The 24,440-nt window shown below is 39.1% G+C and overlaps 1 protein-coding gene across 22 annotated transcripts in view; it reads right to left on the bottom strand.

Moving 5' to 3' along the window:
• The window catches only part of CACNA2D1 (calcium voltage-gated channel auxiliary subunit alpha2delta 1), a 540,433-nt gene that overhangs the window by 414,070 nt on the left and 101,923 nt on the right, over positions 1–24,440 (bottom strand). For 12 of the 22 annotated variants that reach the window (XM_060414594.1, XM_060414598.1, XM_060414593.1 and 9 more), the window contains 2 exons: positions 22,959–23,118; positions 14,627–14,708 (listed from right to left, as the gene is read on the bottom strand). In XM_060414594.1, coding sequence (XP_060270577.1) covers positions 14,627–14,708; positions 22,959–22,993 — 117 coding nt within the window. In that variant the 5' untranslated portion in view covers positions 22,994–23,118. The remainder of the gene's footprint in view (positions 1–14,626; positions 14,709–22,958; positions 23,119–24,440) is intronic. The other 10 variants (XM_027968542.2, XM_027968544.2, XM_042248470.1 and 7 more) reach the window with 1 other exon arrangement.

Below are 24,440 nucleotides of genomic sequence, written 5' to 3'. Positions count from 1 at the left end.
AGGCTGCAGTCCATGGGGTCGCTAGGAGTCAGACACGACTGAGCAACTTCACTTTCACTTTTCACTTTCATGCACTGGAGAAGGAAACGGCAACCCACTCCAGTGTTCTTGCCTGGAGAAAACCAGGGACGGGGGAGCCTGGTGGGCTGCCGTCTATGGACACGACTGAAGCAACTTAGCAGCAGCAGCAGCATCCACTGGAAGGACTGATGCTGAAGCTGAAACTCCAATACTTTGGCCACTTGATGTGAAGAGCTAACTCATTTGAAAAGATCCTGATGCTTGAAAGGTTGAAGGCAGGAGGAGAAGGGGACAACAGACGGTTGGATGGCATCACCAACTCAGTGGACACAGGTGGAATGTCCAAAAATTCAAACATTAGAAGAACCAACACACACACACAGACACACAAAGAAGTCACTCAGTTGTGTCTGACTCTTTGCATCCCCATGGACTGTAGCCCACCAGGCTTCTCAGTCTATGGGATTTTCCAGGCATAAATACTGGAGTCGGTTACCGTTTCCTTCTCCAGGGGATCTTCCTGACCCAGGGATCAAACCCGGGTCTCCCGCATCTGAGGCGGACGCTTTACCATCTGAGCCAAACCAACAACAGAGTGTAAACTAGGGGTTACTGGGGGGCAATGGAATAAGATTAATAGTCTCTAAGGGTACAAACTTATAACAAGTACTAAAATAATGATGCAGATTTAATGAATGGTTTACTGACCACAGATAACACTGTCCTATAAGTACATAATATGATAAATATTATTAAAATGGCATGCATACTAAAAAATATAACGGAGTCAAAGTAACATAATGAATACCTTCAGTTCAGTTCAGTTCGCTCAGTCGTGTCCGACTCTTTGCAACCCCATGAATCGCAGCATGCCAGGCCTCCCTGTCCATCACCATTTCCCAGAGTTCACTCAGACTCACGTGCATCGAGTCAGTGATGCCATCCAGCCATCTCATCCTCTGTCATCCCCTTCTCCTCCAGCCCCCAATCCCTCCCAGCATCAGTCTTTTCCAGTGAGTCAACTCTATGCATGAGGTGGCCAAAGTATTGGAGTTTCAGCTTTAGCATCATTCCTTCCAAAGAAATCCCAGGGCTGATCTCCAAGCAGTTCAAGGGACTCTCAAGAGTCTTCTCCAACACCACAGTTCAAAAGCATCAATTCTTCAGCGCTCAGCCTTCTTCACAGTCCAACTCTCACATCCACACATGACCACAGGAAATACCATACCCTTGACCAGACGGACCTTAGTCGGCAAAGTAATGTCTCTGCTTTTGAATATGCTGTCTAGGTTGGTCATAACTTTTCTTCCAAGGAGTAAGCGTCTTTTAATTTCATGGTTGCCATCACCATCTGCACTGATTTTGGAGCCCAAAAAATAAAGTCTGACACTGTTTCCTCTGTTTCCCCGTCTATTTCCCATGAAGTGATGGCACCAGATGCCATGATCTTCGTTTTCTGAATGTTGAGCTTTAAGCCAACTTTTTCACTCTCTACTTTCACTTTGATCAAGAGGCTTTTAGTTCCTCTTCACTTTCTGCCATAAATACCTTATATTTACATAATGTCAAATTTAACCAGTAGAAAATAAATAAAAGTATTACAATGTTTTTAAAAATTCTATAATTCAAAGTGCTTAAAAATACATATCTGGAAAATGGCAGAGCCTGGAGAATCCCAGGGATAGTGGAGCCTTGTACGCTGCTGTCTATGGGGTCGCACAGAGTTGGACAGGACTGACGTGACTTAACAGCAGCAGCAGCAGGATGGGGAGACCACTTTCTCCCCCACAAATTCATTGGAAGATCATTTGAACACTGAGCAAATACCACAAAACAACTTCTGAATGCTGGCAGAGGACACCAGGCACCCAGAAAGGCAGCCCACTGTCTTTTAAAGCAGGTAGGACAAAATATAAAAGATAAAAAAAAGGAGACAAAAGAGTTAGAGACAGAGACCCGTCCTGGGGAGGGAGTCGTAAAAGAGGAGAAGTTTCCAAAGGCCAGAAAACCCTCTCACCAGTGGGTCTGTGGGGAGTTTTGGAATCTCAGAGGACAACATAACCCGGAGGAAAAAAATAAATAAATAAAACCCACAGATTACGCACCTAACCACAACTCCCAGCGGAGAAGTAGCCCAGACACCAATCTGCCACCAGCAAACAGGGGCTGAACAGGGAGGCGCGGGCTGAGTTGCTTACGGTAAGGACTGGGCCTGAATGTCCTGAGGACAATTTGAAGGAGCTAACGTGAGATAGCAATCCAAATTGCGGGATAGCCAGAGAGAGGAAAAAAAAAAAAAGAGGAGAGAGAGAACTTTCCTGTGAAAAGCACTAACCTAAGGCAGTGCCGGGCTGCTCACAGAACAAAGGACTGAGCGAATACCAGAGGAGAGCTAGCCAGCTACGGACCGGCCCCTGCCCTGCCAGAGGCAGGGAGGCAGGCAGGCAATAGCCAGAGCCAGAAGCCAAGGGGGCAAACTTGGCCCCAGGACGGCATACTCTCCCAAACTGCAAGCAGGCTCCCAGTTGCTAACCAAGTCTTCCTGGGATCCTGGATGGTTGATATCCACCAGGAGGGTTCCAGCCAGAGATCAGCTCCCCAGAGGAGACGCACAACACACCTGAGACGTCGCCCCCAATGCACACCCGGGAAACTGAGTAGCTGGACCAGGGAAGTGATAAGACTCACCACCCCACCTGGGGAGAGCACTCACCAAGCACCTGGTCACCTGAGCTGCTCGGACCTGTAAAGGGCACAAAACACACACCCAACTGAGTCTGTGCCTTTGTGAAGTACCCCAGAACCTGAACTTGAGTGGCTTAGGCCTGGGAAGTGCACACAAGCCAGGGCCCGCTTTAGACAGATCCCCTGCAGAGCAACCTGAAGCCTGAGCAGTGTAGACTGGGAAAGTACACACGCTGTGAGTGGGGGCAAGCCCAATGTGGCCCAGAAACTGTGGGCACTCCCCAAACATGCCAGTGACATTTGTTTGCAGTGTTCCTCCCTCCCCACAGCACAACTGAATAGTTCAGTTCAGTTCAGTCGCTCAGTCCTGTCCGACTCTTTGCGACCCCATGAATCGCAGCACGCCAGGCCTCCCTGTCCATCACCAACTCCCGGAATTCACTCACACTCACATCCATCAAGTCAGTGATGCCATCTAGCCAACTCATCCTCGGTCGTCCCCTTCTCCTCCTGCCCTCAATCCCTCCCAGCATCAGTCTTTTCCAACGAGTCAGCTCTTCGCATGAGGTGGCCAATGTACTGGAGATTCAACTTTCGCATCATTCCTTCCAAAGAAATCCCAGGGCTGACCTCCTTGCAGTTCAAGGGACTCTCAAGAGTCTTCTCCAACACCACAGTTCAAACGCATCAATTCTTCAGCGCTCAGCCTTCTTCACAGTCCAAATCTCACATCCATACATGACTACTGGAAAAATCATAGCCTTGACTAGAAGGACCTTAGTTAGCAAAGTAATATCTCTGCTTTTGAATATGCTATCTAGGTTGCTCATAACTTTTCTTCCAAGGAGTAAGTGTCTTTTATTTCATGGCTGCAGTCACCATCTGCAGTGATTTTGGACCCCAAAAAGATGAAGTCTGACACTGTTTCCACTGTTTCCCCATCTATTTCCCATGAAGTAATGTGACCGGGTGCCAAGATCTTCGTTTTCTGAATGTTGAGCTTTAAGCCACCTTTTTCACTCTCCTCGTTCACTTTCATCAAGAGGCTTTTTAGTTCCTCTTCATTTTCTGCCATAAGGGTGGTGTCATCTGCATATCTGAGGTTATTGATATTTCTCCTGGCAATCTTGATTTCAGCTTGTGTTTCTTCCAGTCCAGCGTTTCTCATGATGTACTCTGCATATAAGTTAAATAAGCACAACTGAACAAATAAGCCTAAATAAATGACCACCTTCGCCCTCTTGTGTCAGGGTGGAAGTTAGATACTGAAGAGACTTGCAAACAGAGGAAACCAAAGGAGAGGGAATTGCTTTGGAAGTGACAGGTGCAACAGATTAAAACCCTGTAACATTGACTACATTGGAAGGGACCTGTAGACCTTGAGAAGAAGTATAAGCTGGAACAAGGAACTATCTGGAACTGAACTGACCTCACACTGCAATCAACAGCTCCAGAGAAATTCCTAGATATATTTTACTATTACCATTCTAGAATTTTTTCAATTTTTTTAATTTTTAAGTTTATTACTCCTTTAATTTTCATTGTTAAAACCTATTACCTTACCAAAAAAAGATGCTATTTTTAAAGCAACTTTCATATATACTTTTTTATAACTTTTGCGATTTTGTTTTGTTTTTGTAATATTGTATTTTCGAGAGTCTAACCTTAACTCCAGACTTTTAATCTTTGCTTTTTGGCATTTGTTATCAATTTTGTACCTTTAAGAATCCAATCTTCAGTACCCATTTTTACTTAGGAGTGTGATTACTGGCTTGATTGCTCTCTCCCCTTTTGACACTTTTTCTCCGCCAGGTCACCTCTATCTCCTCCCTCCCCCTTCTCTTCTCTACTTAACCCTGTGAATCTCCTTCAGCGTTCCAGGATGTGGAGAACACTTAAGGAACAGATCCCTGGCTAGATTGGTCTCTCTCCTTTTGACTCCCCCTCCTCTCCTCGTGGTCACGTCTATCTCCTTCCTCCCTCTTCTCTTCTCTATGTAACTCCATGAACCTCTCTGAGTGTTCCAGACTGTGGAGAGCAAATAGGGAGTTGATTACTGGGTAGATTGCTCTCTCCCCTTTTGATTCCCCCTCTTTTCCTTCTGGTCACCTCTATCTCCCTCCTCCCTCTTCTCATTTCATGTAACTCTGTGAACCTCTCTGGGGGTCCCTCACTGTGGAGAACCTTTTCACCATTAGCCTATATGTTTTATCATCTGTGTTGTATGGATGGAGAAGTCTTGAGGCTACTGTAAGATTAAGACTGAAAACCAGAGGTAGGAGGCTTAAGCCCAAAACGTGAGAACACCAGAAAACTCCCGACTCCAGGGAACATTAATCAACAAGAGCCCATCTAAAAGCCTTCATACCTACAGTGAAACGAAGCTCCACCCAAGAGCCAACAAGTTTCAGAGAAAGACACAGTAAGCTAATTCTCCAACAACACAGGAACATAAACCTGAGCACAAAAATACAGGCAGCCAAAAGTCACATCAAACCCACAGACATCTCAAGACTGACTACTGGACACTTCATTGCACTCCAGAGAGAAGAGATATAACTCTACCCACCAGAAAATGAACGTAAGCTTCCCTAACCAGGAAACCTTGACGAGCCACACATGCAACCCCCCACACAGGGAGGAACCTCCACAATAAAGAGGAACCACAAACTTACAGCATACAGAATGGCCACCCCAACACAACAATATAAACAAGATGAAAAGGCAGACAAATTTTTAGCAGGTAAGGGAACAAGATAAAAGTCCACCAAACCAAACAAAAGAGGAGGAGATAGGGAGTCTACCTGAAAAAGAATTCAGAATGATAATAGTAAAAGTGATCCAAAATCTTGAAAACAAAATGGAGTTACAGATAAATAGCCTGGAGACAAGGAAGGCGAAGATGCAAGAAAAATTTAACAAGGACCTAGAAGAAATTTTAAAAGGTCAATCAATAATGAATAATGCCATAACTTAGATCAAAAGCACTCTGGAGGGAACCAACAGTAGAATAACTGGGGCAGAAGATAGGATAAGTGAGTTAGAAGATAGAATGGTGGAAATAAATGAAGCAGAGAGGAAAAAAAAAAAGAATTAAAAGAAACGAGGACAACCTCAGAGACCTCTGGGACAATGTTAAAGGCCTCAACATTCTAACCATAAGAGTACCTGAAGACGACAAAAAGAAAGGCCATGATAAAATACTTGGGGAGATAATAGTTGAAAACTTCCCTAACATGGCAAAGAAAATAGCCACCCAAGTCCAAGAAACCCACAGAATCCCACACAGGATAAACCCAAGGCGAAACATGGGATAAAGTTGATCTTTCAATAGAATTTTTTAAGCCAGAAGGGAATGGAAGGACATACTTAAAGAGAAAAACCTACAACCCAGATTACTGTACGCAGCAAGGATCTCATTCAGATATGAAGCAGAAATCAAAAGCTTTACACACAAGCCAAAACTCAGAGAATTCAGCACCACCAAACCAGCTCTCCAACAAATGCTAAAGGATCTCCTCTAGACAGGAAACACAGAAGAGGTTTATAAACTTGAACACAAAACAACAAAGTAAATGGTAACGGGATCATACTTATCAATAATTACTTTAAATGTAAGTGGGTTGAATGCCCCAATCAGAAGACAAAGACTGGCTGAATGGATACAAAAACAAGACCCCTATGTATACAAGAGACCCACCTCAAACCCAGGGACACATACAGACTGAAAGTCAAGGGCCGGAAAAAGATATTTCACACAAATGGAGACCAAAAGAAAGCAGGAGTAGCAATATCCATATCAGATAAAATAGACTTTGAAATAAAGGCCGTGAAAAGAGACAAAGAAGAACACTACATAATGATCAAAGATCAATCCAAGAAGAAGATATAACAATTATAAATATATATGCACCCAACATAGGAGCACCACAGTATGTAAGGCAAATGATAACAAGTATGAAAGGGGACATTAACAGTAACACAATAATAGTAGGAGACTTTAATAACCCACTCACACCTATGGATAGATCAACCGAACAGAAAATTACCAAGGAAACGCAAACTGTAAATGATACAATGGACCAGTTACATCTAATTGATATCTATATGACACTTCACCCTCGGTTCAGTTCAGTTCAGCTCAGTCGCTCAGTCGTGTCCGACTCTTTGCAACCCCATGAATTGCAGCACGTCAGGCCTTCCTGTCCATCACCAACTCCTGGAGTTCACTCAAACACACGTCCACCAAGTCAGTGATGGCATCCAGCCATCTCATCCTCTGTCGTCCCCTCTTCCTACTGCCCCAATCCCTCGCAGAATCAGAGTCTTTTCCAATGAGTCAACTATTTGCATGAGGTGGCCAAAGTACTGGAGTTTCAGCTTTAGCATCATTCCTTCCAAAGAACGCCCAGGGCTGATCTCCTTTAGAATGGACTGGTTGGATCTCCTTGCAGTCCAAGGGACTCTCAAGAGTCTCCTCCAACACCACAGTTCAAAAGCATCAATTCTTCGGCGCTCAGCCTTCTTCACAGTCCAACTCTCACATCCATACATGACCACTGGAAAAACCACAGCCTTGACTAAACCGACCTTTGTTGGCAAAGTAATGTCTCTGTTTTTCAATATGCTATCTAGTTTGGTCATAACTTTCCGTTCAAGGAGTAAGCGTCTTTTAATTTCATGGCTGCAGTCACCATCTGCAGTGATTTTGGACCCCAAAAAGATAAAGTCTGACACTGTTTTCACTGTTTCACCATCTCTTTCCCATGAAGCGATGGGACCAGATGCAATGATCTTCGTTTTCTGAATGCTGAGCTTGAAGCCAACTTTTTCACTCTCCTCTTTCACTTTCATCAAGAGGCTTTTTAGTTCCTCTTCACTTTCTGCCATAAGGGTGGTGTCATCTGCATATCTGACGTTATTGATATTTCTCCCAGAAATCTTGATTCCAGCTTGTGCTTCTTCCAGCCCAGCGTTTCTCATGCTGTACTCTGTATATAAGTTAAATAAGCAGGGTGACAATATACAGCAATGACATGCTCCTTTTCCTATTTGGAACCAGTCTGTTGTTCCATGTCCAGTTCTAACTGTTGCTTCCTGACCTGCATACAAGTTTCTCAAGAGTCAGGTCAGGTGCTCTGCTATTCCCAACTCTTTCAGAATTTTCCACAGTTTGCTGTGACCCACACAGTCAAAGGCGTTGCCTTAGTCAATAAAGCAGAAATAGATGTTTTTCTGGAACTCTCTTGCTTTTTCCATGATCCAGCAGATGTTGGCAATATGATCTCTGATTCCTCTGCCTTTTCTAAAACCAGCTTGAACATTTGGAAGTTCACGGTTCACGTATTGCTGAAGCCTGAATTTCACCTTTTTCTCAAGTGCACACAGAACCTTATCGAGGATAGTTCACATCCTGGGTCATAAATCTAGTCTGGTAAATTCAAAAAAACTGAAATCATCTCAAGCATCTTTTCTGATCACAATGCAGTAAGACTAGATGTCAACTACAGGAAAAAAATATTAAAAATACAAACATATGGAGGCTAAACAACATACTTCTGAATAACCAACAAATCACAGAAGAAATCTAAAAAGAAATCAAAATATGCATAGAAATGAATGAAAATGAAAACACAGCAACCCAAAACCTATGGAATTCAATAAAAGCAGTGCTAAGGGGAAGGTTCATAGCAATACAAGCCTACCTCAAGAAACAGGAGAAAAATCAAATAAATCACCTAACTCTACACCTACAGCAACTAGAAAAGAAGAAATAAAGCACCATAGGACTAGAAAAAGGAAAGAAATCATAAAAATTAGGGCAGAAATAAATCCAAAAGAAACAAAGGAAACCATAGCCCAAATCAACAGAGCTAAAAGCTGGTTCTTTGAGAAGATAAATAAAATAGACAAACCATTAGCCAGACTCATCAAGAAAAAAAGGGAGAAGAATCAAATCAACAAAATTAGAAATGAAAATGGAGAAATCACAACAGACAACACAGAAATACAAAGGATCATAAGAGACTACTATCAGCAACTATATGCCAATAAAATGGACAACTTGGAAGAAATGGACAAATTCTTAGAAAAGTATAACTTTCCAAACTGAACCAAGAAGAAATAGAAAATCTTAACAGACCCATCACAAGCACAGAAATCGAAAGTGTAATCAGAAATCTTCCAACAAACAAAAGCCCAGGACCAGATGGCTTCACAGCTGAATTCTACCAAAAATTTAGAGAACAGCTAACACCTATCCTACTCAAACTCCTGCAGAGGAAAGTAAACTTCCAAACTCATTTTATGAGGCAACTATCACCCTAGTACTAAACCCAGAAAAGATGCCAGATAAAAAAGAAAACAGGCCAATATCACTGATGAACATAGATGCAAAAATTCTTAACAAAATGCTAGCTAGCAAAATCCAACAACATGTTTAAAAGATCATACATCATGACCAAGTGGGCTTTATCCCAGGGATGCAAGGATTCTTCAATATTCACAAATCAATCAATGTGATACACCACATCAACAAATTGAAAGATAAAAACCATTTGATTATCTCAATAGATGCAGAGAAAGCCTTTGACAAATTCAACATCCATTTATGATAAAAAAAAACCCTCCAGAAAGCAGGCATAGAAGGAACATACTTCAACATGATAGAAGCCATATATGAAGCAAACATTATCCTCAATGGTGAAAAATTGAAAGCATTTCCCCTAAAATCAGGAACAAGACAAGGGTGCCCACTCTCACCATTACTATTCAACCTAGTTTTGGAAGTTTAAGCCACAGCAATAAGAAAAGAAAAAGAAATCAAAGGAATCCAGATTGGAAAAGAAGATGTAAAACTCTCACTCTTTGCAGATGACATGATCCTCTACACAGAAAACCCTAAAAACTCCACCAGAAAAGGGAACCTTCTTACACTGTTGGTGGGAATGCAAACTAGTACAGCCACTATGGAGATTCCTTAAGAAACTGGAAATAGAACTGCCATATGACCCAGCAATCCCACTGCTGGGCATGCACATCGAGGAAACCAGAATTGAAGGAGACATGTGTACCCCAATGTTCATCACAGCACTTTTTACAACAGCCAGGACTTGGAAGCAACCTAGATGTCCATCGGCAGACAAATGGATAAGAAAGCAGTGGTACATATACACAATGGAATATTACTCAGCCATTAAAAAGAATGAGTTTGAATCAGTTCTAATGAGGTGGATGAAACTAGAGCCTGTTATACAGAATGAAGTAAGTCAGAAAGAAAAACACCAATACAGTATATTAATTCATATATATGGAATTTAGAAAGATGGTAACAGTGACTCTAAATGGGAGACAGTGAAAGAGATGCAGATGTAAAGAACAGACTCTTGGAATCTGTGGGAGAAGGGGAGGGTGAGATGATTTGAGAGAATAACATTGAAACATGTATATTATCATATGTGAAATAGATCGCCAGTCCAGGTTCAATGCATGAGACAGGGTGCTCAGGACTGGTGCACTGGGATGACCCAGAGGGATGGGATGGGGAGGGAGGTAGGAGGGGGGCTCAGGATGGGGAACACATGTATACCCATGGCTGATTCATGTGAATATATGACAAAACCCACCACAATATTGTGAAGTAATTAGCCTCTAATTAAAATAAATTTTTAAAAATGAGGACAGAATAGTATGCTAAATCTTTCTTCATAAATGTATAGTCAGTAATAAATAATTTTGTAAATGCATAAAGTTCCCATGTAATGTTGTGTGCAGGATAAAATTTGAGACTGTATTATATTTTACATAAAATGATCTTATAGAAAACAAAATACCATCTGTTTCATAATCTGGGAGTCTTTATTTTTCCTTCATCTACAATTTTACTCTTAATTATGTTTAAATATATATTCCATTTTGTATTAGCAGGTGTTTAATACATTTTTATATATAGTTCTTCAAATAATGATACATTATCAGTGAAAGAATTATCCGTGAAAGACTACTAGTTATCCTCCACTCTTTGTTCTTGTCTTCCACTGTTATAGAGGAGGTATATGACCACTCAGCTAAAGATTTCATTTTCCCAATTTCTTTTCAGTAAGATATGGCCCTGGCAGTAAGTTCTGACCACTGGAATGGAAGCAAATATGACTGTGTACCTGCTTTGCTAGTCTCTCTCCCTTTGCATGAAGGCTGGAAAATAAGGGCAACTAGAAGGATCACCTTGGACCCAGGAAGGAAGCCATATACTGAGGATGGCAGAGCCACTATGTTGACCCTACATTGCTCACCTCCAGACTGTTATATGAGAGGAAAATATATGGTTAATTTATCTCTTTGCTACATTAATTCCATCTATATCTCCAACTAATACAATATTATATCCTTATTTAATAAAACAAATGAATGACATTTGTTGAGTTCTGATTACAGGTCAATGAATATTTTATATGGATTATGTCAACTATCTCAACAATTCCATGAGGTTAAACATCTTGGGTAGATCACAAAGCTATTAACTGAAAGAACCACAAGGTATAACAGTCTTAAAATGATATTTAAAAGAATATGTTATAACATTATATAAAAACATAATTAACTATATTTCCTTCAGTTGAACAACCATGAAGACAAGAAAAACTTTCTGTACCATTCTTAGCAATTCTTTCAAAGCCACTTCCATGCACACCACAATAAGGAAAGTTCTTAAAATTATCCACATAAGTTTTGGTCTAAGAATTTCCTTCTACATTTTTCGTTTTTAAAGAATCTCAAATATAAATGTCCACAAGTGGATATTTGGTGGCAAAGCTTTGACTTCTCCTTTGTATTTTTTATAAAAAGAGCAATGGAATAAGGAGACATATTAACCTTGTACCTAACTGGGGATCTGCTCACTTTCTCAAAATACATGTGGCAATATAAAAATGTAAAATATTAACATATATTCTAAAGCATAACAAGACTGTCTTCACTGTTGGAATTACATTCCATTTAGTAGCTGTATAACCTAGGAAAAAACTGTAACCTTGCAAACAATTTCTTTCTGCATATTAAAGATGATGATATTCATTTCACAAGGTTGTCCTAAAGATTAATAAAATAATGGTGAGAAGAGCTTAGGACAGTACTTGAACTAATTTAGAAAGAAAACAAATGTAGCCTTTCAGTGGTATTTAAAAGGTTCTAATATTATATTAAGAAAAAGTATAATACATTTATCTCTTTATCCTAATTTTTTCCTCAATTATTTAATCTACTTTTGTGGATAATCATATGCAATTGAAGGACATATGTATTCTTCCAATAAAGTATTGGAAATGGAAAAATCCAATAAAAGATATCTTAGAAGTTGAAAGCATCAGGGTTTAGCAGTTTTATGTAGGCCTATTCACTGTGATCTTTAATAGAAGTTAGGTAGGTATCAGGGCTTCCCAGGTGCCACTAGAGGTAAAGAACCCTGCCAATGCATGAGACTCAAGAAACATGGATTCAGTCCTGGGTTGGAAAGACCCCCTGACATGGGCATGGCAACCCAGTCCATTATTCTGGCCTGGAGAATCCAATGGACAGAGGAGCCTGGCAGGGTACAGCCCATGGGCTCACAAAAGAGTTAAACATGACTGAAGCTACTTAGCATGCATGCATGCATGCAGGCAGGCACCTGGCAAAATCTCTAACTTTTAAAAGTTAAAGGACTGCATTTATTCAATACTACTTATCAGTCTTCTCTGAGCTAATATTTCATGATGCCACAAAGTTGCAAAAAGATCCTGTTTAGCTATGTTCACTCACTGTGGTTGAGCCTGCAGGTAAAAAGCAAGATGTGTCCTGTGAAGTCAGTAAAAACTAAATTTGGTACTTTTGGAAGATCCATCATTTTAAAATATTGAATTTCAACCCAGAAACCTGCTAAATTCCTCTATTTACTCAACTTTTGTCTGCAGCATGCATCTAACACCCCCAGTCTCAGGAGAAAGCTCACTCTCAACTCTGGTGTCCTTCAGCTAGTCTGTGCTTTGAGTTCTTATGGCCAAAAAGAAATGCGCCTCTTTTGTCCCCGTCATTTACCTTCTCTCTGCATGAAAGGGAAAAGACATATAAACTCATTCATTTACCTTCTTGTCCCTTAATACTTAAATTCCAATAGTAAAGTTTGCTCTTTCCCTCCCTGTTACATACATATGATTTTTTTAATCTGTATTTTCCCTGTGACTGTAATAAGGTATGTGTCTTATAAAAGCAACATTGTAAGGATTTTCTTCCATCTTGTCAATTCTCTTTCATCATCCTAATTCAGACAAGGCCATTTCCTCATTCATCAGTATTCACATTCTTCTTAGTAACCCACACCTCATAAAGCATAATGGAAATGAGATGACACTTATTTTTTCCCTTATGGATTCATTAAAAACTGCAGATTTGGTGAGAGAGGGTCCACATATTAACACCAGAAGTGAAAAAGAGGTCAGCCAAGAAGCTGGTTTTTGAGGCTGGAGAAACACTGCAGGAGTGAAGGAGAGCTCCCAAGAGCAGCTTATTTTTAATTTCAGTTTGTCATGCAATTTTTAACCAGAATCTGTCAATTCTCGTTTATTTTTTCTTATTCCACTAACACCATGACTTTCATAGAGGCTTACTTATTACCCTCCACATTTTCATATTTCAATTTATTCTCCCACAGAGAATCACTGCAGTTCCCAAACATCAGCTTACAATAGTTTTCAGGCATCTTTGCACCTTCAAAAATGGAGATTTTTGATTATTAGGTTGTAAGTTCTCTGAGGAGAGGAATTGTGTCTCCATAAACCCTTGGTAGCCTGCACAGTGCCTGGGACATAGTATGTGTCCAATAAGTATTCATTAGAATTAAGTGTGATAATTGTTATTAACAAAGAACACTTCATTTCAAAGCATATTCCTATGTCATCTCACAGATATTTAAGTTTACTCAACATATTCAGTTTGAAAACTACATTTGTTTTACAAAGAGATTCTGGAATAATATATTGAAGTATATGCTTAGCATGTTTTCCTTATGAATTCCTAGTAATTCACAAGGTAACCAACCATTCATTCTAGTTTGCCCCAGAAATGAATATTCCCATATATCATACATGAAACCACTTTTACACCATTTCACCTCATTGACCCCACCACTTTTTTTGGAAAACAAAAGACCTCACTGCATCACTAGGAACACAGATGAGATACTTCCAAATTGTTAGATTACTTACATTAAAATGGAAGTAGTGAGACTCCAAAGAAATGACATTTACTTTTTAATAAATCTTATAGAACTTCTATATGCATATGCTCTAACCCAAGGAACATGATCTATTTAAGATGCCACACAAGTATTCCTATGTTGCTATCATTTTCAAAAATCACTTTAGAGTGACATTCATAGCCATTTCATAATCATAAGAAAAACTATCTTTTACAAAAGTGTCTGTTTCTCTTGCACACAAGTCTGTATTACCCATCTCAGTGATTCGCTCATGTCTTCAGGCATGGCTGTAAACATTGGAAACCACTTTTGAAAATAAAATCTACGCTCAAAGAATGAAGATATGTTCCCACTGAGGATATTCAAAAGAATCCATCGCAAGCCTCAAAGTAACCACTACAGGTGAGATTCCAATATGCTCTGAAGGATGGAGGAAACAGGATATCCTGATTTGAATTGTAGGAATGAATATATATCATGTGAACTCATGTTAAGTGAGGGTTGTATATAAACATCTCGCTAACTATTAGGGATGTTAATAAATAGTAATACCAGGAGTTTCTCTCAGAATTTCACTATCATATTCCCATGAAAAATTATGTACTATTTAAAACATAGAAATAAAGATTCTTAGAAAAATTGCACTCAAATTAAAGAAAAGATTTGTAAGTTTGGAGGAACTTTACTCACATCGACAAGCTGATTGACTCCACTTGCTGTTTTTGCCAGGGTGACGAGGTCTTCTTGCATCTTATCCACCCATGACTTGATACTGCAGAAATCAGAGGAAAGAATGTTCTATCAAATCTCTGGCAAAGTAAGGTCATGGACTGACATTTGATATGTACAGATTATCCACAGATAATTCTTAAATTACCTTTAAATATTTCTCCTCCCGCCTAGGTCCTACTATGTCTACACCTCCCTAGCCCACTTTTAAGTTATAAGACCAATGAACCTTTAAGGGCCAACCTCTTAGGATGTTAAAACATCAACAACTCAAACGATAGAAATTATAAATATATGCTTAATTTTTATGAAAATTCCATTAAAATAAGTTAATAAATGGAATATTCTAAACTAAACTCTATCTTTTGGTTTACAAGTCTTCTTAAAGTGAAATAACAGTCAGTCACAATTGCATTCATCTCACACACGAGTAAAGTTATGCTCAAAATTCTCCAAGTCAGGCTAAAGCAATATGTGAACCGTGAACTTCCAGATGTTCAAGCTGATTTTAGAAAAGGCAGAGGAACCAGACATCAAATTGCCAACATCTGCTGGATCATGGAAAAAGCAAGAGAGTTCCAGAAAAACATTATTTCTGCTTTATTGACTATGCCAAAGCCTTTGATTGTGTGGATCACAATAAACTATGGAAAATTCTGAAAGAGATGGGAATACCAGACCACCTAACCTGTCTCTTGAGAAATCTGTATGCAGGTCAGGAAGCAACAGTTAGAACTGGACATGGAACAACAGACTGGTTCCAAATAGGAAAAGGAGCACGTCAAGGGTGTATACTGTCACCCTGATTATTTAGCTTATATACAGAGTACATCATGAGAAACGCTGGGCTGGAAGAAGCACAAGCTGGAATCAAGATTTCTGGGAGAAATATCAATAACCTCAGATATGCAGATGACACCACCCTTATGGCAGAAAGTGAAGAGGAACTGAAAAGCCTCTTGATGAAAGTGAAAGAGGAGAGTGAAAAAGGTGGCTTCAAGCTCAACATTCAGAAAATGAAGATCATGGCATCTGGTCCCATCACTTCATGGGAAATAGTTGGGGAAACAGTGGAAACAGTGTCAGACTTTATTTTGGGGGGCTCCAAAATCACTGCAGATGGTGACTGCAGCCATGAAATTAAAAGACACTTACTCCTTGGAAGGAAAGTTATGACCAACCTAGATAGCATATTCAAAAGCAGAGACATTATTTTGCCAACAAAGGTCCATCTAGTCAAGGCTATGGTTTTTCCTGTGGTCATGTATGGATGTGAGAGTTGGACTGTGAAGAAGGCTGAGCGCTGAAGAATTGATGCTTTTGAACTGTGGTGCTGGAGAAGACTCTTGAGAGTCCGTTGGACTGTAAGGAGATCCAACCAGTCCATTCTGAAGGAGATCAGCCCTGGGATTTCTTTGGAAGGAATGATGCTAAAACTGAAACTCCAGTACTTTGGCCACCTCATGAGAAAAGTTGACTCATTGGAAAAAACTCTGATGCTGGGAGGGATTGGGGGCAGGAGGAGAAGGGGACAACAGAGGATGAGATGGCTGGATGGCATCACTGACTCGATGGACATGAGTCTGAGTGAACTCCGGGAGTTGGTGATAGACAGGGAGGCCTGGCGTGCTGCAATTCATGGGGTCACAAAGAGTCGGACACGACTGAGCAACTGAACTGAACTGAACAGTCAGTCATGCCTGACTCTTGCAACTCCATGGACTGTAGCCCTCCAGGCTCCTCTGGCCATGGAATTCTCCAGTAAAGAATACTGGAGTGGGTAGCTGTCCCCTTCTCCAGGGGATATTCCCAACCCAGGGATCAAACCCAAGTATCCCCCATTGCAGGTGGATTCTTTACCATCTGAGCCATCAGGTAAGTTCAAGAATACTGGCATGGGTAGCCTATTCCTTCTCCATGGGATCTTCCTGACCTAGGAATTGAACTGGGATCTCCTGAATTACAGGTGGATCCTTTACCAGCTGAGCTACCAAGGAAGCCTAAGTCTTCTTAATATAATACTAAGAGTGTGACAAATGAGTATTTGAAAAATTCAAGAAAATAATAAATATTTCAAAATTTCTTATAATTCCAATGCCCAAAGATAGCTCTTAACATTTTGATGCACTCCCCTCCTAGTCTTTTGAAAGCATTTTGTATACTTGAGCACATATTATGTAAAATTCATGTCTTTGACATCAGTCACATGATACTCTTCCATGTCATTACAAGTATTTTACAAATACTGCATTTTAATGGCCACCAAATATTCCATTATCTCTAAATCACTTAATACACTTGACCATACTCCCTTTTAGAAAAAATAAATAAATATATAGCTAGAATGTCTTCAGCTTTAACCACTAAAAATTTCACTGCAACAAATATCTTAGTACATAAAGCTTAAAAGCTTAGTCCTTAGCTAGACTTAGATTTGGAATGACTGAATCAAGACTTAAGTTCTAAAGAAATGGTTTTGAGGATTAAAATCATGGCTGAAGGATCCAGTTCAAATCCTTTCCATGTAGAGTTGAGCCTTGAACAATGTTGGGGGTTAAAGGTACCAAGCCCTCAGCAGTTGAAAATCCACAAATGACCTACAGTCATCCCTCCAGATCCATGGGTTGACATCCACAGATTCAGCTAATGATGGATCACGTAGTACTATGCATTTACTGAAAATCAATCTACTATAAGTAGACTCACAAAGTTTAAACCCATGTTGTTTGAGGGACAATTGTACATACTTTAGATTAATGTAACAGAGATCTTAAAATAGGAGGTATGGATGTCTAGAGATCTTAGAAAAATTCTAAATTGATGGTCGTATTTTTCCCGCTACTAGAGATTACCAAATACCACACAATTTTCCCCATTCTAATAAATTAATTTGCAATCCCTTCATATATTTTACTTATTCATGCTCATGTTGCAAAAAGTGTGTAATCTTTCTGTCCATTCAAATAGAAATAAAACACTAATAAAAACAATAGGAAATAATGATTTACCAGTATTTTAATTTTAATTTTTCTCTCTATATATATATATGGCATGTGCAGCTACATGTTGCTTATCTCTTCTATTGTTTGGATTTCATTGGCACTAAATGTATTCCCTCCTTTTTTTTTTGACTGACAGTGTTTTCTTTCCTTCTTCTTTTGACAGTGTGATCTAGTTTCATTATACTGCAATAGCAAATAATTCACACATTTAAAATGTTAACTCTTAGATATGTTCATCTTAGAGTGAACATAAACTTTCAAACGAATTTATTTATGAAATAGAAACAGACTCACAGAGATAGAGAATAGACTTGTGGTTGTGAAGGAGAAAGTGGGGTGGGAGAGGGAAGTATTGGATGTTTTGGATTGGCAGATGTAAACCAGTATATATAGAACAGATAAACAACAAGATCCTACTATAAAGCACAAGGAACTATATTCAACATCCTGAGATAAATCAAAAGGAAAGAATATAAAAAAGAATATACATACACATATATGTGTATATATGTGTGTGTGTGTGTGTGTGTGTGTATGCTTCCCTGGTGGCTTAGCTGGTAAAGAATCTGCCTGCAATGTAGGAGACCAGGGTTCAATCTCTGGCTTGGGAAGATCCCCTGGAGAAGGGACTAGCTACCCACTCCAGTATTCTTGTATTCTGGCCTGGAGGATTCCATGGACTGTGTAGTCCATGGGGTCACAAAGAGCTGGACATGACTGGGCAACTTTCACTTTTCATATATTTTTATATACATACACACACACACACGTATAAATGAGTCACTTTGCTATATACCAGAAATTACCACAACACTGTAAATCAACTATATTTCAATTTAAAGGTAACTCTTCCAGTAAACTAATTCAAGGACTGAAGCCGGTCTGCCCACAGTAGGACTGACTCTGTCCAGTCAGCATTCACACCAAACTGAGCCTGCCCCCTCCTGACTACTAGCCTTCTCAATGGAATGACAAGGGGCCTGGCTTTGAAAATGTCTAAGAGCAGATGTCAAATCTCTGCTGATTCTACCAGGAAACTCTAAATGTACGGATTCTTTAAAATGCTAGAGAATGAGCTCATCAGTGGATTGACTCTGTGGAAGAACAATAATCCTGGTCCCTCTCCCTATTCTCCAGAAGTTTGTGAGTGGCTCTCAAACATTTCAGAAAAATTTCCCCTGAGGAAAATCACATTATTCATGATTAGTATCTAAAAGGCACTTATGCACATTTTCACTTAGGAAATAGAGTGATGAAGAGTAACACTGAACCACTGTCTTACTCTGACTGACCAACAATCTGAATCTGAAATGGTAGGAGGCTACACCGCCTCTATCAAGGGAACTGGTTCTCATTATTTCAACGCCCAGCCCTGTTCACTGGTTTCACTGCCCTAGTTTCCACTTCTCCTAGAACAGAGTAGAAAAGTGCTGTTTTGAAAATAAACTTTGTATTTCACAAGTGGGAATCACCGGAATTTAACTTAGCATGCATGTCTTCTCCTTAGACAAAAATTTTGACAGAACTACAAGGTCATCAACTTTTTTCAGCTAATTTTGAATGGAACAGTATTAAAACTTGTATGTAGAAGTCTAACTTCTACATGGGAAAGGGATTTAAATTAGGTATATACAGGAGAACATATAAAAGAATAACGAGCTGATTAACTAAAGAAGAACAAGGAAAATTGAAAATCAATCATGAAAAAGGATGGAATGCCTTAGAAGAAAACACAGAGGCTTGATTTACATGTGAAACAAAATAGGTGGTAAATGAAACACATAAAAACAAGGGGTACTTTTCACACAAATGAAAATAAGAAAGAATATTTATTGAATTATGCTATATGAGTATGATTTTAAAAATGATTATCAAAAAACAAGAAATAAATGGAAAATTAAGGGTGTAAAATTAAGAAAAATTTATAGTACCATTAAAATAAGTGATGCACACCACATTATTAGAATAACATTATACTTTGTACTACTTACAAGCTGGTGCATTTATTTGAAAAATATTATAAATGCTAATAATTCTTACTACTCTATTAAATAAGTATAAATGTAATCCACTTTTACATCAAGAACAAAAAATTACAGTAACGGATGGGTAGGAGAAAAAAACATAGATATCATCTTCCAAATTCAGAGAAACTATTTCATTTCTCCAAGCAATTACTGAACAAATCCTAAAACCCAGAGAAAATGAATCACCTCTTCTCAAATATAATTCCCAACTTTGACAAATAGTGTTCCCAGCGAAAAAAGAAAAAAAAAATAGTAAGAAGTGTTACACAAGTCTTTGGCTGGGAAACTGAGAGACAAAGACTATATATGTAAAAAACTTAACTCTAGAATTCTGATTTACGCTAAACTGATCCAAAACATGCTTTTTATCTTGACACCTGAGTCTGCTGTCACTGCCAGTGTTCACTGGGGTGAGCCTGTTTTGGCTGAAAAGTAATTCAGGGCCCGTCCAGTCTTCTCTGTCCCACTGACAAGCTGTCAAGAACATTTTATAGGAGCAAAGATTATTTTTTATAGACATAAGGTGTTACCTGGCTTTTCTAAAATGTATAGGCACTTTGCTTTTCAAACCTGGAATGAGAAAATAGTAATGGCTAGGATATAAGCGAAGATTTCATTGATCACAAGGGAAAATATTCACATGGGCAAATTCTCCATCAGTCTTTGTCTTTCCAGGCAAATTGTCAAGCACATGTGTATAACCACCAGGTCTCCGCAATTTCAGGTGGATTCTTTACCAGCTGAGCCAAAAGGGAAGCCCAAGAATACTGGAGTGGGTAGACTACCCCTTCTCCAGCGGATCTTCCCAACCCAGAAATCAAACTGGGGTCTCCTGCTTTGCAGGCAGATTCTTTATCAACTGAGCTATCAGGGAAGCCTTGTATAATCACTGCTGCTGCTGCTGCTGCTGCTGCTGATCACTGTATAATCACTAAGCACTATTAAATGTCACCATAGAGAAAGTTACAGAAGACATAGCCTTTTAAGATGATAAGAAACTAACATAACACTCCATGAGGAAGAATGTGTTGTTTCTTCTCTGTCTGCCCATATAACACAGCACTGTTGGAAAAGATACTAAAACCTGGAGGGGTAGAAATGAAACATACATATCTTACTATCTGGTTGAGCTTTAAACGGAGTCTGACAGGAAAGAGGCAGAGGAGGAAAAGAATAAGGTGATGTAGGGGAGGAAGAAGTATCTTTTTCTTCTACCTTTCTAAATTCCTGGCTGAGAATCTTGTAACAAAAGACAGATTAATATGTGAAATGCATACAAATTTATCTAATTTAAGTTTTATATGACACAAGAACCTTTAAAAGGAAAGGAAGATCACCTCAAAAAATAGTTAAGCCTAATTAAAAAATGGTTATGTATAATATCTTTATGCTAGATTTGATGAAAAGCAGAAAGATATGATACGGATTTCCCTGGCAGTCTAATAGTTAAGATTCTGCGCTTTCATTGCCTAGGGCCCAGGTTCAATGATATGCCATGTGGGAAGCTAAGATTCTACATAGCAGTGTGGCCAAAAAATTAATTTTAAAAAAAAGATACGCTGGGAAAAAGAATATCAGCTAAGTATAGTAAACTGGGGAAAACAACATATTTCTATTGCTGCCCCATGTCTGAAAAGATAAGGATGCCTTGTTCTGAGTACAGGGAAGACAACGTTCACCAGAGAGGAAGGTCAGGAGGTCCTTCCCAAACATACCACTTCCCAAAGACCTTCAGCTTAAAATACTCAATAGGCCATGTAACCATATTTGGGGGTAGCATATACTCAATCCCATCAGTACCACATGAGAGTCCCTTAAAGTTTACCAGACAGTTGTGTGGGAGGCTGGATAGAGGAGGCTTTCTGCACTAGCTACTTAAATTAAGATATGAAATACAAGTGGAATTTGACAAAATAGAGAAGGGAAGGAAGTAATAACAAAGGCAGAGGGAATGTAAACCATGGCCTAGTCAGCAACCACAAGTAGCCTGTATAGCCAGAGTCCAAGGCTGGTTCAACAAATTATAGAAAGCAGGCAGGAATGGTCGGGAAGAAATTCAAGCAAATAGTTGCCAGACCTAGGGTCTTAAATTACATTCTAAAGCATTTAAACTGTATCCTCAAAATAAAGGAGAGATGATAGAAATGTGAAGTTAGCAAGTAACAAGATCAATTAAGTATATAATGACATTATTTTATAATTCCTGCGATAGCCGAGTGGATGGTAGCTCAAAGAGAAAACAAAAAGTGAGGAGGGAAGGTCAAGACAAGACATAAGAAATAAGTAGTATTCAAAACAGCCCAGTATCAGCGAGAGTAGACAGGGAAACAAAATGAAGACCAAGCAGGGGCTTTCCTGGTCCAGTAGTTAGGGACACTGTACTTCCACTGCAGGGGCACAGGCTCAACCCCTGGTCAGGGAACTAAGATCCTACATGCCAAGCCATGCCATGCCATAGGAGTGTCCAAAAATAGAGAGAGAGAAAGTAGAAGAAACCAGCTCAACAAAATCCTGAAGGACGGCCAACAGGATTTCAAGTCTTACTTGATTTAAATAGTGAATGCAGATGACTCGTGGAATTTCTCAGCTAGACAATGACAGTACAAGAGGAAGAACAAGTTAGAGGAATATTGATGAGTTTTTTTGCTATCGGTTGAGGCAAAGACATTTTTGAGATTGATATATGGAAACTCAGTAGCAACTGAATATACATAGATTTGAAGCTCTCAGAAGTTTTTGTAGAATTGAAAGATGTGGTTGTTACAAAGGACAAAGGTAAACTAATGCATAATTCCCATAGGAGAAGTTTAGAGGGGGAAGAAAACACACGGTAGCTAGAACTCTGTAAGTAACACTAAAAGAGGAGACACAGCAATCTAAGTAGTGGCAAGAGAGAAGGGAATCCAAGAAGAATGGTATCAAAAAAAGTTAGGGAAGGGGAGACTCTCCAAAGAGAGTTACCAAATAAGAAGAGAGAGATTTATCAATCTTATATGTGAGGAGAGAGAGAGAACAGTGTGGAACCTAGGAATAAATGGAGAACAAGTAGTTTAGGGCTCCTTTTTGTTTGTTTTTCAGCCATGCCACACCGCATGTGAGGTCTCAGTTCACTGACCAAGGATCGAACCAATGTCCCCTGCATTGGGACACAGAGCCGTAAACACTAGATTGTCACAAGAGACAAAGACATGGTTTCATGCAGAAGGAGAAGGCAAGGAGAAAAGGGGACATCAGAGAGATTTCAGGAGAGAACATGTAACTTACTGACAAGGCAAGGTTTCAAAAGACTCCAAATTCATTCAGCTTTTTCTTGCTCACCCCCTATATTCCAAACATGATGAGATGGCGGATGAGTGAAGAGATAAGCAGAACACAGGAGAAACTTAATCCATGGCTAGAAGGCGGGTTACTTCTTCCATGGAGACTGAAGGGAAAATGTAAAAGGTTTTAAGTAAATGGAAATAACTGTAATAACTAGGAAAAAAAAAAAAAAAACTGGAGACAAGTTCTATTTTTTTCTTTTTAATAACAGAAACAGAGACACAGTCCTCTGTTCAGAGAGAGGCAGGAGGTTTTAAGGTAGGGTAGTTTAAAAGTTGCAGGTTTAAAAAGAACAATAGCTGGAGAGTAAGGACCAGTCCTATACTAGAGATCATCAGTTTTTAGCAGTACTACTCAGCTTAACTGAATTTGTCTACCAGTACTAAGCTAAAGAGGGCAAGATGGGAGAAAAAAAGGCATTCAGATGACTATGCAGCAGATACCAGCAGATGGGGGAATAAAGGACTGGGAAAAGTAAATTGAAGGACCTGAAAATTTTAAGATCTCTACTAATTCTAAGTAACAAAGACCACCAAAAATAGTCATTAAAATGTTACAGTATTATATTCAATATACAATGCTTATTTTCTTAAACACTTTTCTCATGGAACCAAAAATACTATTACAGAATTTCTGGGAAAATGTAAAAATACTACATTACCAAACTTCAAATTTCTCATTATTTGGGACATTTTTAGACTAATAATCTCACAAAATAATATGTTGGAAGACTAAATGAAGAAAGTGGCCTGAACACATATCTCACTTTAAGTCACCTGAAACAACATATAATTTCTAAAAGAAAAAATTCTTAAAATTATTGAAATAAAACATATTACTCCCAGGAAGCTTAATAGTTTGCTTGAACATCTTTCTCTTAGAAATAAATACATATTACAATATCTGAACAGTTCAAAAAAAGTTGAATCAATGTAGATCTGGTTATAAAGATACAACAGAACTTGACTAATAGGTATAGTGTTTCCATGAGAAAATGCATGGGATTTTTCAAATTGTGATTTCGGGAACACACTTACTCTGCTTATTAGAAACATAACCATGGCTTCGAGTGTTAAATGGTTTAACAGAGGCTTCAAGTAACAAGGATAGGACTAGAGCATGATCTAAGCAGGAGAGTGAGAATGCATGATATTTATAGAGGAAAATGGTGAGAAGTTCCAGAGACTGGGTATGTAGTCAACCACAGAACGGAACACAACTACTTCCTATTTCTCTGCTACCCCTGTATCCCAATTTTCCAATGTTTTTTGAAACCCTGTGTTTTTCAAGCTTCTACAACCCTAAAAAGTCAAAATCTCATGACTTCAATTATCACCTTTACATATGTAATTTGAGCGCCAGTTCTGTCTTAACTATTTGCCAGATTACACCCTTTTGATTTTCCACCATTTTTTCCCAAAAATC

This window comes from Ovis aries, chromosome 4 (assembly GCF_016772045.2).
Source record: "Ovis aries strain OAR_USU_Benz2616 breed Rambouillet chromosome 4, ARS-UI_Ramb_v3.0, whole genome shotgun sequence".
Lineage (NCBI taxonomy): Eukaryota > Metazoa > Chordata > Mammalia > Artiodactyla > Bovidae > Ovis > Ovis aries.
Note: the sequence above shows the minus strand (reverse complement) of the source record. Positions and strands in the feature narration are given on the sequence as shown.